Source organism: Macrobrachium nipponense, chromosome 5, assembly GCF_015104395.2.
Source record: "Macrobrachium nipponense isolate FS-2020 chromosome 5, ASM1510439v2, whole genome shotgun sequence".
Lineage (NCBI taxonomy): Eukaryota > Metazoa > Arthropoda > Malacostraca > Decapoda > Palaemonidae > Macrobrachium > Macrobrachium nipponense.
In genome coordinates, this window is record NC_061107.1 from 76,565,386 (window position 1) to 76,582,166 (window position 16,781).

General features: G+C 35.6%; 1 protein-coding gene across 4 annotated transcripts in view; it reads left to right on the forward strand.

The window, feature by feature from the left end:
* LOC135215420 (FAD-dependent oxidoreductase domain-containing protein 2-like) overlaps nt 1-13,856 on the forward strand; it is a 213,928-nt gene extending 200,072 nt beyond the window's left edge. For all 4 annotated transcript variants that reach the window (XM_064250033.1, XM_064250035.1, XM_064250031.1 and 1 more), the window contains 7 exons: nt 133-247; nt 856-1,016; nt 4,198-4,312; nt 5,946-6,109; nt 6,881-7,046; nt 7,190-7,428; nt 13,227-13,856. In XM_064250033.1, the coding sequence (XP_064106103.1) occupies nt 133-247; nt 856-1,016; nt 4,198-4,312; nt 5,946-6,109; nt 6,881-7,046; nt 7,190-7,428; nt 13,227-13,618 (1,352 nt within the window). In that variant the 3' untranslated portion in view covers nt 13,619-13,856. The remainder of the gene's footprint in view (nt 1-132; nt 248-855; nt 1,017-4,197; nt 4,313-5,945; nt 6,110-6,880; nt 7,047-7,189; nt 7,429-13,226) is intronic.
* Nucleotides 13,857-16,781: the final 2,925 nt, after the last annotated feature.

Sequence of the window (16,781 nt, forward strand, 5' to 3'; positions counted from 1 at the left end):
GGAATTATTGCTGTGATGTTACCTTCTTGTGCATTGCGAACAGATCATTAAATTTTTTTTTCTTTTTTTTACAAATAGTACATATGTATGAGGAGACATACTTCTGACCTTGAATTGATTTCATTGTTGCAGGCAATGCTGCTTTCGAAACTGCAGATGCTATCTATGGAAGAACAAACATGGTGCACATGGTTTCACGATCTCGAGCTCGTCTCTCCTGGAATACTCACTATGTTGGTGACCTAAGGTACTAAACCCTTGCTAATGCAGATTTATTTGATAGAAGATAAGTAACAGATTTGAGAACAGTTAATTTTTTAATATGCCTTACCTTATAAACTCTTAATAATTATTCCTTTGTTTTGTAGTGCTGTATCATGTTTTCTGTTGTGCAAGTATGAAAAAAATTGTTTTTATTGTGAAAGTACTTGGATTCACTGTTTGAGTGGTACCAAAGAATGAAATGCCAGGCATAAATATTTTCAGTTTACAAAACTCTATGCTTAAGTATTTATACCTATTACCATAAGTCATGTACGTAGTTGTATGAAATGTAAACAGTTTAGGAATTTTTTCCGTAATGACAAATTTCCAAGTTTATTTGAATATTAAGATTTCATAGTGAAAGGGATTAAAATGGTGATCCGTATCTTGATATTTTGCTTTGTGATGTAACCCGGGGACTGCCTAATGATAATACATACATTGCTATCCTGAATTGTTGGGCAATATATTTATTTACGACTGTACTACTGTATTCTTCTCTTGATTAATTTTTTCATGTTTGGAAAGATTGCTTGGCAATTGTTAATATATTTTGGCTTGTAATATGAACGTGCAAAATTTTTTTTCCAGAGCTATCAATAATGGTTTGCTCGATACATATCAGCTTAAATCTTTGGATGGTCTCTTGGAAGCAGCTGTTGAGGACATGGTGTTGGAACGACGTAATGATCGTATTTATGTCCAGTTTCCTTGGGATTCAGACTCTCTTAAACAAATCAGCGCAAAGAGAGGTATGTGAGTATGCAAATTTCTGACATGTTACACAATTATTATTATAAAAAACTAAGTTAAACATGACACTGAATCAGATTTATGTCTTTAGGTATGCGAATACACTAACATCATTGATATGTTTGTTACTTATAATTACATATTATTATGAATTACTCAAACAAGACCACTGAATCACATTACGTACTGTGTTTTCAGAGGGCTCAAATGAAGAATTTGTTCTTAAATAAGAGGTGAAAATACATTTAGTCTGATCCAGGTAATATATACAGTATTTGAATTTCTAATGTATTGGAGTTCCATCTGAAAGTGTCAAACTCCTTTTGGCCTCAGTGGCTTAAAAGTAAAGATCTGTATGTGTGCAGTGATAGGTTTAAAATGTTTCCATGTAAATTTGGTCTTTACTACATATTTATCCTTAATTGTGTAAGAATTTTAATTTAGATATATTTTTCACACATCAGTCTCCTTTAATGAGAAGTATAACATACATCCAAAGTAAAAAAAAAAAAAAAAAATGCAGGATTTCAGTGAAGAACCCTGCTGAGGAACCTTCACATGCAATGGCTTATGATTGTCATTCCACCTGAACTATAGATGCCCTGATGAATGTATACTCGATCTCCTTTTTTTTCTGGATCTCTATCTTGCTTTATCAAGTACTGAATGGTTAGAAGTGCCCCAGTGCTTGGCATGACTGTCTAAATATGTCAGTTTTGGACCTTCATAAATGGAAGTTGAACAGCTAAGCATCATAAGTAGAGAATTTTCTGTAAGAAACAACAGATTCTAACTCTAGGTCATGATGAGCTTCAACAATCTGCCACTTAAGAAAAATGGAACTAGTTCTGTAACTGGTACAGTGAGAGGGTGTTTAAATCCTTCAGTGGTGCTATGTATTCCCCTCATAGCTGCATTTCTCTTCAGGTATCAGGTTAGACTGTTAAAGGTTACAGGAAGACTCTTTCTGAAGTCTTCAAGCTGAATGAACTGTATATAGGCTTTTCATTACAGCCTAAGACAGTGTCAGCGCTTTCAACGAAAATTCACGCCTCCAAACTGGGATCTGTGTTAGTTTTTAAATATCCCTGCTAAATCTCTTTATCAACTGTTGGCTCATTTTTCTATTTTGAATCTCAGATTTAAGGCAGTCTTTCTGCTGGCTTTTGCATCTTCAGTAAGAGCCTGTAAACTTCATGCATTCTCCAGTAAGGTGGCTCATACCAAGGATTGGTATTCTGTAGGTTTGCCTTTGTAGTGACTAGCAAAGACACAAACCCCAAGTAGCTGGAACCAATCCACTGTGTCCTTTTGCAATCCATCTCTTTCAGCCCATGCCAAACATGAGGAGAGGACCACCTACTTTGCCTAGTTATAGTTACCTGTATAGTTTTATTTTTAAAGTATTAAGGTCTCCAGAGGAGTTATGTCCAGACAGTTTCTTTCTACAAAATGTTTCAGAATTAACTGTTAAGGGACTTAATATCATACTGGATCAGGCAAGTTATTTTGAGGATAAATGATTTTTATCATGAGGGAATGTGATGTTAGTAAATATGTATGGTGAAGTAAGATTTAAGGAAATTGTCAGTTACCTTCTAAAATTTTAAAAATGGAATATTGATCTTAACTGCATTTTAATGATAAGCACTTGTAGGTGTCAGATACCTTTGCAAGTTTATACCTCGGTAAATGATTGACAAGTGTCCATATTTATATTTGTTAGAACCAGTAGTAGCAGTGGACAGGTAGTACCTGCTGTACTAATTAGTAACATTTTCGAATAAGTAGAATCATATTCTCTTTGATACATCTGTGTTAGGCATTAACTCACATAGTACAATTCTTCACTCTTACGAGTGAAATCCAATATTGCGTCAAAGAGGTTTGAGAATGAAGGGCAATAATAAAGCGATATCTTTGCTTCTCTTTAGTTCTCAGCTGCATTGTTAAGCAGGCATAGAAGAATATACAAAATACAAAGGTGTATATAACTGAATGATAAACATGAGCAGCAGAGCTCAATACACAATAAGGAATATCCTGCGTACATGAGGTAGAACTTACAGGATCGAAGCCTGTGACACACATTCAATACTCAATACAATAATAATTGGTTATTGATCATTAAGGCATCTTTTGAGTTAAACGTCTAAGGGTTACTAGCTGCTATGTCTCACATTATTAGGTCTTTCCAAGAATACACAATGGGCTTATAATGCAAACTTCTTAATTTTACTGTTGCTAACACAGTTTCTCTTGTGTACAGATAAGACATTCTGTATCTCATAATGCTGTGGGTTCATATGGTTATCCTATCCTAGGAAGATCTCTAGACAGTACTTGGTACAGCAGTTCAGTTTGTCCCACCTTAATTGTGATTCAGGCTATTTTAATTTGTGATGTGTTAAAAGAAGCTTTTTAGTATCTAGTGATTTTCCTCAAGGATCAAAACTTCATCCATCTGATCTCAGCCCTTTCAGGAAGCTAATGTAGAATCTTAATCTTGTGAAATTTGATCCTGGCAGTCTAAAGTATACTAGCTTCTAAAGGGCAGGTGACATTTTTGTCCCTGCAGTTTATGAATAAATTATTTCTAACCTTATTTTTCTTTTCTTCTACAGATGTTGCAATTATTTCATGCTTTAATATGATCCTCTACAAGTTCTGCCAATTAAGGGTTTTAAATTAATAATATTACTATGTCTCCTTGGAGGCACTTTAATGCAAATTGCTTCATATAACTTGTAGAATGAAGACTTGCTTTTGTTGTATAAGAGAATTTATAAACAAATGACTTAAAAGGGCCTTTATGTCACTCATATTGTCATAAAATTAATAACTTTTCTGATGGGATATTTTCAACGATCTTAACTGACGTACAGAGTTCTCTGACAAAAACAGAAGCTTTGAGTACAAATATTAAGTGTTTTGCATGCCACTGTTAAAATTTTATGGATGAAAAAGGCAGCTTCATTGAGGCTGCCATTTAGAAAACCCACTGTCTCTTGTTATTATAAATACTAAGAAAATAAATTTTATTTTGATGAATAAACACAAAGTTCCAAGATTCATCCTTTGCATGAAGTGAGCCTATGATTTGGTGTAATTGCTAGCTTTTTGTTAGAATTTTAAGATTCATATACGTATTATATATATTTTTTTCTTTCTTTCAAACAGAGCTTGGAGAAGAAGTGAGCACTGAAAATGACTTTGATAACTTTTCTTTAAGAGAAGGGTATGATTATGTCATACGCTGCCTGGGTTTCAAATTTGACTTCTCAATATTCAATACGTAAGGAATTTTTATATTTCTTGGTATGTTTTCCTATTGAATTACCAATACTTTTTTTTCAAGAATGAAAATAATATAGTATACAGATGTTTCATATTGTGCCGACCATGTTTCTAAAAGCAGTGACTTTTATTGTAATGATAGATAACTAAAAATCACCAATATATAATCCAAAATTATTGCTACATATAGTTTACTGTGCAAACATCACAATACATGCTATATAAACAATTCATAATTAGAAAAAAGGAAATAGCAACAAGTAATAGATTACATTTATGTATTACATAAGTATATCACCTTTTATAACCCAATTATTTCTCATACAGCCTATCATTCATGTATTTGGCCACATTTGTGCTGTTCGAATATCTCTACAAGGCTTTGAGACCAGTGGAGCTGTATATGATTGATGGCTTTTTATTAAAAAATCATAATTATAATAAAAAGTGACTGCCATCACAAACCCATTAATTATAAATATGCCTAAATTGCAGTTTAGGTGTGAGAACCACAAAAACATCTTTAATTATTCTTTATCCTAGTTGTAAAATCTATATGTCCAAATAAGTGCATATAATTTTCATATAATAAAGCTGTTTTTCAAGTGAGATTTCAGAGGAGTTTAAATGGCTAATTATTCAACTCTGGTATACAGATAATCCAGACTTTACTGTTTCTTTTATATACATCCTCACTTCCCACATATTTTGAAGTCCAGTGTGGATGCAAGGAATCCAAGCTTTTCAGTATAAGAACTATTAAAATGTCCAGTCCAAACTACCAACACTTGAGTAACTGTCCCATTGCACCTACATAAATTTTTAAAGCATACATCCTTTTAACATTGTCCAATCCACACTACTAACGCTAAGAAACTGTTCCATTGCATGTGTGCAAATTGTTAATGCATTTATTCCTTGAAACATTAACTAAGACAGTTTTGTGTTGCGAAATGTAATTAATTATAAACTTCTGTTATTTGTTTGCTCAGTTTAGGCTATCTCAAACAGGAGCCCATTATAAACATATGCTGTAACTGTTGTTTAGTGTTCCATTCATTATTTATTTATTAGGCTGTAGTAAATCCCAGAAAAAATAGTTTTGTTACACTTATCAGGAGATGCAGATATCCGCATTAACAAGTTTAATGTTTTAATATCTTGAGAACCCATGAATAGATTAAATCCTTAAAATGAGAAACCTTGTATAAACATGGCTCCAGGGTGTATCCGGGCTGGTGCCATTTTAATTCAAAGATTTATCACCCATTGATTTTCAACATTAGGTAAATCATACAAAATAACCTTTGACACCAATGACTATAACCCTCTGAAGAGTAATAATTTACCAGTATGTAAATGGATTTGTCTGTTCCTGTGCTGAAATACATATCTCATAACATGCATAGCTTTGGATGGGGGGTTGGGGGGAGGAGTTGGATATTTTGAAAAAATTTTACAAGGAAAACTGTATATCAAGCTTCAGATTATTGTTACACAGCCAAACAGATCTTGCGTAGCTCAATCTTTTCTAGTTCTAGTTGAAACTTTGAAGCTGCTTCAAAAAGTTGTCAAAAAGTATTTGCCATATACATATATCAACATACAGTTATTGGTGCCTCTGCTTTCAGCTCAGCTCTACCAGCCCATTCAACAAAAAAGAAGAAATATCCAGGAATTAAACATACATATGAAGCCCAGAATGTTACTGGATTATACTTTGCAGGAACTTCAACACACTCTCTGGACTACAGGAAATCAGCTGGAGGTTTTATTCATGGATTCCGTTATTCAGGTGAGATGATTGTTAAAAAGTTTTGAGTAAAGCTAAATTATGTTGTACAGGGTTATTGATTTCCATTAAGGAACCTTTATTACTAATTACAGGGGAATCCCATTACTTCCACATATGTTGATGATATGTCATTGCTGGTAACATTTTCATGATATTACTTCGGGGTTTGTACAGCTGACTCCCTCCAATCCCTGTTTATAAACTGAGGGATTGGAGCAACCAGATTCACTAAACAGCAGCATCAATATGCAGTAAATGTGCTTCACTGTCAAACTTCCGTTTAAGAGGTCCTTTATTCCCGACACTGTTGGATTACGTATATGGAACAGCAGCCTCCCAGAGGAAGTTGTGTAATTGGAACTTCTGAAGTTTAAGTGAAGGTGTAATACATTACTACCCCAATGCTCTTCTCCTTGGATTTGAATACATATATAGCTATAGATAAAAAAAATTTTCTCTATAATAAGTGGTATCTGTTATCATAACCCTTGTATCGATGTTTCTCCCAGTCTTATCCATTTGAGGGGACCAATGTTCTTTGTATGTACCATGCATTTTACGATATTTCATAGGTAATAATATTTCATAAGTATACAAGGAATTATTTATTAAATATCCGCAGAGTAACATTCAGTTGATAAAAACACTTATTACTATAGCTACAGAGGCAAACAGACTACAGCTTACCTTAATCTATTCATGAATGAATCTGAAAATGTAATAAGCTTTAAATATTAACTGTTAGAGTAATTGTTCCTTCATAACTTCCAGCACAAGCATTACACCGCCTTCTTGAGTGGCGTCACGAAGGTCAGCGATGGCCAGTAACTGAGCATTCAACACGTGATCTCCTTAATATTCTTGTTCGTAGGATTAACGAAGCTTCTGGACCCTACCAAATGTTTGGTGTTTTAGCTGATTTTGTCCTGTTAAAAGAGTAAGTAGTTTATCCAATATGGTAAATTTATCCTGTTTATATGCTGTAAGCCATATCAGTTTGACATTCTGTATTATTACAGCTATAGTTAAAATATTACTTTTTTTGCTATAATGATGAGTACCACTCCTTTTTATTTGCAGAGATGGAAGAAGATTTGAACTGCTCAAAGAGTTTCCAGTTCATTTGCTAGCAAGGCTAGAAGAGCTAACAGGTCGTGAAGCTGGAGAGGTTATAGTGGTTCTCATGGAATATGGGCCAGATTTTTCTGGACCTGACAAAGATACTTTCAGGGCTGATCGAGCTACTGGTGACCCACTTGAAGCCCACAGATCAAATTTCCTGCATCCAGTCTTTTACTACTATAAAAAGCTACCTACTGGTAAGATTCAGGACCCTTTTGAAATAAAATACCTAAATAGTATGTTGTTTCAGGAATGGTTGCAAAGAAGTTACTTAGTGTTGGTCTTAAATAGGCCCACCTTGGGAGCCTACTGTCCCACCTCATCGTCCCATCTCCAGTGTCTGCCACCATGTCAGTTGTTACAGCTAGTGTTTGTGACTTCTGCTTGCAGACCACAACACCATACCTTCATTGGTTGTGCCCCCCACCATTGGTTTCCATTTCTGGACCTTCTATGTTGTCTTCTCCCAACTCCTTAATTCAAGCCCTGGTGGAGAGACTGGAAGGTGCACTCTTGAAGAAATTCAACAGCTCTTATATGAAGAAATCTAAGACTTAGATCTCTTGTCTTCTCATGATTCTCGGTCAACTAATCACGATTCGTCTCCAACTACCCCTCTGGTGTTACATGCCATTATAGATGGAAGTGTCTGTCGAGGTTCACATATGTGTCTAGCTACTGATGAGCAGTTCACATATATGTCTACTTTAGCTATTGATGAGTGTCGTCCACTTCCCGATTCTTATGCAGCAACAGGCACTGCGAGAGAAGTTTCTAAGAGCCATAGATATACAGACTGGGATCCTCCTCAAGAAGTTGCAGTAATTTCTTGTCCTGCTCAAGAAGCAAGGGTTTAGCCCACAACCATTAAGAAGTCGACATCGCATCTGAGAAAATGTTCTCATGATCTGGACCGTTCCTCTCACAACAAGTGGTCCAAAGTCTCATTCAGTTGGCCATGACCATTCTGCATGTAACGAGAGTCCTTTATAGCCCTGGAACCAACTATGACTGAAACAAATAGTCCACACATTTACTCTCATGTATGGGACCACTATCAAGTCAAGAGTCTTTTTATTCATTTAAACAAGATATGTGCTATACCTGTAAATTGCTAGGCCGTGACTGTTCTCATGCTCCAGTAGTGAACAATGATGCCGCTGATTCGGTTAGGCTGGATTGACAATCTCGTGGCCTGGAAGCAGTAGGTACTCTCCCTCTCGATGCAGACAACCAAGAATTTAACTATATAGGCAGAAGTTGTGGAACTTGTTCATGAGTACAACGATCTAGCAGAGGAGACTGTGGCTACCTGTTCAAATTATCCTTTTGTCAAGGAGCCGAAGAAGGAAGGCATTGTTGGGGTTGCCATGTTCAGAAAACCATGCTGACTGTGTCCGTAACCAAGTGCATTCTTTCGTATCTGGATGGGACTAATTTCTTCACTCTAGGTCATTTAAGTTACTCCCTCCTCCTCCTCTTAACCCTCTTACGCCGACTGGACATATTTTACGTAGACTTACAAAAGTTTTTTTTTAAATTCGCGGAAAAATACTTATAGGCCTACCAGCCTAAAACTTTTGAATCACACGCCTTGGGGGATGCTGGGAGTTCACAGATCAAGGTGTTGTTTTGTTTACAATCATTACGCAGTCGCGCAAGCGCGAATTTCTTTCTTGCCGCACTAAAAAGTATCTGTGACACATCTCTGAAATTATTTAGTCACTTTGACATAATTTTTGTACCATTGTAAATTAGCCATTACATGAAGTATTATATATGAAAATGTGCGCATTTTTATGTAGAATACAACAATAAAATACTCTTGATTGTAGCTTTTATCAGTTTTGAGATATTTTCATATATATACTGATAATTGCCAAAATTTCAACCTTCGGTCAACTTTGACTCTACCGAAATGGTCAAAAAACGCAATTGTAAGCTAAAACTCTTATATTTTAGTAATATTCAATCATTTACCTTAATTTTGCAACAAATTGGAAGTCTCTAGCACAATATTTCGATTTATGGTGAAGTTATGAAAAAACTTTTTCCTTACGTCCGCGCGGTAACTCTTCCGAAAAAAATCATACATGCGATTGTGGTAATGTTTGCACCATTTTAAAATTAGCCGTTATATAAAGTTTTATATATGGAAATGTGCGCAATTTCATGCACAATACAACTAAAAACAACCCATGGTTGTAGCTTTTATCAGTTTTGAGATATTTTCATATAAATAACGATAATTGCCAAAATTTCAACCTTCGGTCAACTTTGACTCTACCGAAATGGTCGAAAAACGCAATTGTAAGCTAAAACGCTTATATTCTAGTAATATTCAAGCATTTACCTTAATTTTGCAACAAATTGGAAGTCTCTAGCACAATATTTCGATTTATGGTGAATTTATGAAAAAAATAACATTTTCTTTACGTCCGCGCAGTAACTCTTCCGAAAAAATCATACGTGCGATTGTGGTAATGTTTGCACCATTTTAAATTAGCCGTTACATAAAGTTTTATATATGAAAATGTGCGCAATTTCATGTAGAATACAACAAAAAATAATTGAAGGTTGTAGCTTTTCTCATTTTTGAAATATTTGCATATAAATCACGATAAATAGAAAAAAAACCACGTTCGGTCAACTTTGACTCTACCGAAATGGTCGAAAAACGCAATTGTAAGCTAAAACTCTTACAGTCTAGTAATATTCAGTCATTTATCTTCATCTTGAAACAAATTCGAAGTCTCTAGCAAAATATTTAGATTTATGGTGAATTTAAAAAAAAAAATCTTTCCTTCCCTCCGCGCGCAGATTCTCTGCCACAAATCTCCGAAATACGTACGTAACATTCTCGGAATATTTGCTCAGTTTCATATTGGGCATTTCATAGAGTTTTATATATGAAAATGTGCGCAATTTCATGTAGAATAAAATGAAAAATATTTGAAGGTTTTAGCTTTTCTTATTTTCGAAATAATTGCATATTAAAAAAATATATATAAAAAAATCGACATTCGGTCAACATTAACTCGTCAGATATGGTCGAAAACTGCAATTGTAAGCTAATACTTTTACAGTATAGTAATATTCAATCATTTGTCTTCATTTTGAAAGAAATTGGAAGTCTCTAGGACAATATTTAGATTTATGGTGAATTTTTGAGAAAAATATTTGTTTACGTCCGCACGTTACGAATTCATGCATTATTTTGTGATAATATTTTCTGTGTTGCTTTTATAGTTTTACAATGTGTTATATACCAAAATGATCACAATTTAGTGTACATTATAACGAAAAAAAAGTAACTTGTTACCTTTAACCGTTTTGCGCACAGCGCGATTTGAATACAATTCTATATGAAATTTCATTTTTGCGCTATCATATATCGCATTTTTTATATATGATAATGATAATTTTTTTCATTTCTGATGGTTGCATACTAAACTTCAGGCAATGACAAAAAAAGGAGCCAAAAATGAACTCTTAATCTTGAAAACTAAGTGCGCTGTGATTTTTTGAAAAAAATATTTTTTCCTCTTCCGTGCTCACTCTGAAACACCTCCGGCACACGGGAGACAATTTTTTTTTTTTTACCGCTTCGGCGCAAGAGGGTTAAACAACATGGATAGTTACATCACCTCCTTACATTGCATTACAATCAAGACAGAGAGCACCTTTATGCACCAAGAGTTGGCTACAATGGAATTGACTGCTGCTAGTGTTCCAGGTGGTCTTGTGGATCATTCTATGGTCAACTAATTTTAAAAAATTTCTTCAGCCATCATGTCTAGCGACAGTGAATAGAGTGCCACCTTTCTTAAACTTGCAGGGCAGTCCTTTGGCAAGACTTGGCTCACCTACTAGAAATGTATTTCGTATCTGGCTCACCTAACAACTAATGTGTTTTGTTGAAGAGAGATGCTGCGCTCTCTTAAGATCTTTAAATTTGTTGGCACCGAGGAATGGAACAATCCTCGGATTTTTCCACTTCCATGCGGACCAAGTTTAGGCTGCAGTGGACAAACAAAGAGCGGAAAAGAATGACAAGTCTGGTCACATGTCAATGTAACTTGATCTAGATCTCAGGCTGTTGCTTACCCTTCACCTAAGAAATTCCAAGCCACAACGGGTCCTGTAGTGAGTTTTGTTGGTTTGTATGGTGTTTTTACGTTGCATGGAACCAGTGGTTATTCAGCAACGGGACCAATGGCTTTACGTGACTTCCGAACCACATCGAGAGTGAACTTCTATCAACTGAAATACACATCTCTCACTCCTCAATGGAATGGCTGAGAATCGAACCCGCGACCACGAAGCAAACACCAAACCAACCATGCCACTGAGGCGCTAGGTCCTGTAGTGTTACCAGCCTTCACCTGCTTCTGCTAAGACAACAACTTGTCAACATCCTATTCAGATCCGTACTACCAGAGCTGGGAGGAGGAGGCAGAATCAGAGCTAGAGGGGGCACCTTTTTATCAGGAAGACTTGTTTCAAGATGGAATTGTCCTACACAGTTCTAGCAGCCATCAAGAAGTCCGACTTTAGGCAGATAACAGACCAAAAGGACGTGTACTTCCTAATTCCAATCCGTCAGTCATCTCGCAAGTTCCTTTCTTCATTCTGAGCGAGACAGAAAGGTTCTTCACTTCATTCTGGGTTGGACAGCGCTCCAGTTTCAAGGTGCTTTGCTTTGTATTCTACTGCCCCACGTGTTCACCCTGGCTCTGATTCGACAAACTCATACAGGATATGCATCGTGAGATACCTTGATGACTGGCTGGTCCTGGTGAGTACTCAATTACAGTGAATCCAAGACAAAGACCGTCTACTCCAATTTTGTCACAGCTAAGGTATAATGAATGATAAATTTGGAGAAGTCCAATCTTACCCAACCATAGAACACAGTACCTGGGCATAATAATAGACACAGCAGCAGCAAGGGTCTTTCCATCAAATCCATGCATTGACAATTCTAGACTATTGTTCAGTCTTTCCCAGACAAAACAACCAGCACACGTCAGTGGCAGATCATTCTAGGTCACTTGTCCCTGTAGAAGCTTGTTACTCAGACGTCTCCACCTTTGGTCCCTTCAATGGAGATTTTCTTTGGCCCAATACCTCTTTCTTGAGATCTTAAATCTTCACTTGTAGAAGTCAAACCTTACACCCCGCCAAAGAACACTGTACCTGGTGTACCTGGCATAATAATAGACAGCAGCAGCAAGACTATTGTACAGTTCTTCCTGTCCAAACAAAACAACCAGCACATCAGTGGCAGATCATTCTAGTTCACCTTGTTGTACCTGTAGAAGCTTGTTCCTCACAGACATCTCCACCTTCGCTCGCTTCAATGGAGATTTTCTTGTGTCCAACACTTCTTTCTTAGATTTTCTTTCGTCCAATACTTCTTTCTTAAGAGCTTAATCTCCACTATTTTTCCTGTATGTACTGTGGTGTTTGCTTATTTCCAGCCTTTTCATCCTTCCTCCAGAGACTTCCTTTATATGAACAACAATTAGAAGAAACCTCTCAAAGAATAGTTTCCTTTGGGCTCGGTCAAGTTATTACATGTTCTTTCTGTAATTGGATGTGCTGGGAAGTAATATTCTTCAGCTGAAAGGTAAAGACATGTAGTGTACTAACTCCTCTTCACTGGTCGTTCAGTAGGGTTTGGGACTTGTTGCCACCCCTCAAAAATACACATGGAGGTGAGACTCCATTAAGGGTCTCCGTCTTAAGTAAACCCTGAAAGTTAAGACACCTATAAATACTCCATAGTCTAAAAAATCTTAAGTTATTGTCTGTAACATTAGTTAAGCATATTCGGCAGTGACTAAAACTAATTTATTTGTGAAGCTATTGACTGTATAACATTTTCCTTCTAGTATACTTAAAAAAGCCATTTACTGCATTGTTTAAAACAATTCTAATCATATGTCAGTAGCATATAACATTTTCCTATATACTTTTTTTTTTTTTCCAGAATCTGAAATGCTTAACAAATGGGGAAAAATGTCCTTACCTCGACCTACCCGTGTCCATCATGTCCTAGAAGACTTCCTTACTGTTTGGACTGCCCAGCAGAGTCACATTCTGCCCTTGAGACGCTTCCTGGAATATGTTACTCGCAGAGATCTTCGCCATCATTATGCCGACTCTTGCTTAGCTTATGCCCTCACAAATGGGCACCCACCTCCTTTGTGTTCATTTGGTGGTGACCTTGGTGCTTCACTAATACAGAAAGCTACGCCAATTTCAAGTGTCAATTTTCAAGAAATGGGAAAAGCGCAAGCAAAAGGCAATTCTACATTTTCTGTTCCTTCATCTTTTAGGCACCATACACCAGCAACACCTATTATAGCTGCTACTTCATGAGAACCTGGAAAATCAAGAAAAAGGATGTTACATTGGTAAAGTTATTAGTTTACTTTAATCCAAAATATGTCAACTATCATCATTACATTTAGAAAGAAATACTTCAGGCAAGTATATCGTGTAAATGAGAAGTTTTTTATTTACAATATTCTGACTTCTCATTCCACATGTCTGCAGCATGATAAATTACAAAATGTACTGCCTTTCCATAGTTACAATAAAGGACATGGTGAATATACATTACCTTTCACTCTTTGCATCAAAGTGTTAGATACCTGTCTCCTATAGTTTTATAATACCATATATGTTTAATTTTAAAATGTTTTGTTTTATTTGAAATGTTCTGATGGTGTGTTCTGAAGATTAGAACTCTAATAATTGTTTATACTGGTACCAGGCTATCACGCACAGTAATGATCAAAGCAACTTACTATATTGACTTAAGAGGCAAAAAATGGTGATACAATCAATCTGAAGATTAGTACTTATTCCCTTTTGTTTGCTCATTATATACTTTACTTATCCTTCTTGACTTTACATTTCATTTCACTACGAATACTACTGTATTGTATCAACTTTTATTTTCAGAAATATGAAATGTGTTCATTAATAATCTTCCATAAAATAAAATATTTGTATTCTTTATTAACTTTTAAGTACACTATACGTACAAGCTAAATGTATTTTTTAAATACTAATGAAAATATACATACTATAACTATTTAGAACAGCTACCTGTATCACTGATTCTTTATATCTGATGTAAACGAAACTTCTAGGCAAAATGACCTTACACACCTTTAGGATGTATACATTATTCCTAGTTTCATTCAACTAACGTTAAAATATGCTTCCATTTTTAAAATGTCAAAGTACAGTGTACTGTTTCAATATTTCTGAAACTGAATGATGATTAAAATATATTTGATTCAATATAGATGATTCAGTATTTTAGTTCTATATTACAATTTATAGTAAAATATTTTATATATGAATATATTCTCATGAGCAAACTTGAAATAAGCTGAGTTTATGAACATATCTAAGATATTCAAGCACTGTAAGTGTACTCTGAATATCTGCAAAACATACAATATTTCTTTTTTTTGTATTTTTAATATCCTATACTTAGTGCACAAATACGTACCTCTAAAATTGAAAATTATACAAATTTAATGGGGAACAAAATGACAGATTTTGGATATATTGTGAAAGTCAAAACTGGGTTTCAATTAAAATTTTAGTATAATTATAGTTTTTGTATAATTCCTTGGCAGACAGTTCTAATTATTTTTTTATAATACAGCTTTGGAAAACAATGTTTTTCTGTTATGTTTAAAGAATGCATCAGATTCCTTCCTAAAAGTAATGTATGAACACTTGAGATTTTTCAGGTTAGAAATGCATAATTTTTGGTCTAACAAACACTCATACTACCTACAATGAGAAAGATAACAACTAAGAACCACAAATAGTTGAACATTTTCTTCAGATTCTTGTCTGTTGACAACTACTACTCACAAGTAGTATATTGAGTGTGGGGTCCAGCCTATCAGCAAATACCCACGGGCAACAAGCAGACTAGTAAATATGTTTTCAAATCTATTGTGAATAAACTGAGCTGTCTGGATCTTATATTCTCCAGTTATGCACTATAACAAAGGCACTTGTTAATGCTGCTTTACTGGGACTGCAGAGTCAAATTTCAAAACATTCCAAAAGAATTTATTCTTAAATGAAACTGGAGATGTAGCTACTTCCCTATGCAGGGAGGTTTGCTAATATAACATGAAAAGTATATAAGGCAAATATTAAAAAGTATATATGTAAGCTGGCACGAATAAATGTTATGATGACAGTTCATGGAGGCTGAACTACTGCCACTGACAAAATGCTGTTCATCAATCATTATAATTTTTTTTTTAGATTAACATCACAGCCAGTCCAGAGTCATACTAACTTTAACCAACTTGATCTGTTTCAGATGGTTGTCCTTAACTTTGAAATTTTCCCCATGAAAAATAATGGTAATAACATTAATCTGTTCCCAATTACTATACCAAAATTATTTCAAATTTTCCTCTATTAAATAAATCCTAGCATGCAGAAATTTCACAAGTACAGTAAATATGTTATTGTTATAATACAATTAAGTTTGTTCATACTTACCTGGCAGATATATATATAGCTGTATTCTCCGAAGTCCGACAGAATTTCAAAATTCGCGGCACACGCAGTGGGCGGCCAGGTGGTAGTACCCATTCCCGCCGCTGGGAGGCGGATATCAGGAACTATTCCCATTTTCTATTCATATTTTATCAGTGCCACTGTCTCCTGAGGGGAGGTGGGTGGGCACTTTAATTATATATATCTGCCAGGTAAGTATGAACAAACTTAATTGTATTATAACAATAACATTTTGTTCATGAAACTTACCTGACAGATATATATATAGCTGAATCCCACCTTCGGATGGTGGGAAGAGACAGAATAGGATTTTTGGGAAACTAAATTAAGTAGGTGATAAACATCTTGGTTCCTCACCTGTTAGCATAGCTGACTTCGTGATTACTGTCACCAAAGTCTGCTTCTGCGTTACTAGAGTTGCCAGCGAGGTAGAGACCTGTAATGCTGGTGCGCTCTAGATGATCTGTCAACGGGGGCGTGACCACAATGTGACTAGACCATATGACCATACTTCTGAGGGCAACGAAGCTAAAACCACCACCTGACCTAACCTATCAAAGTTAGTTCCATAACTTCTAGGCTAAAGAAAAGGAAAGCGCCTCAAGCGACCAACCCTTCAAAGTTAAAAGCACACCTATCCCTTTTCTATAGGATAGGATTCGTGTTGCTTGCAGCCCCCAATAATATATCTACGGATATGTATGGTCCTAGCGACTTACAGATCTCAAATGTCGTCTTCACATCCCGTCGGGAGTGTGAAGCGAACACAGAGTTGCTTCGCTAAAGCGTGGCACTCAGGATGTTACTGAGTGTCATGCCCTGTTGAAATGCTTCCGAGGCCGCGCCCTCACCTCTTGAGCATTCATATTAAGAAAAAATCTCAAATCTTTATGCAAACATAATGAATGAGACTTCTTAAAAGAACTCCTTGACTATAATGCCAGGGTGTTCTTGGACATGAACCAGTCTGGTCTTT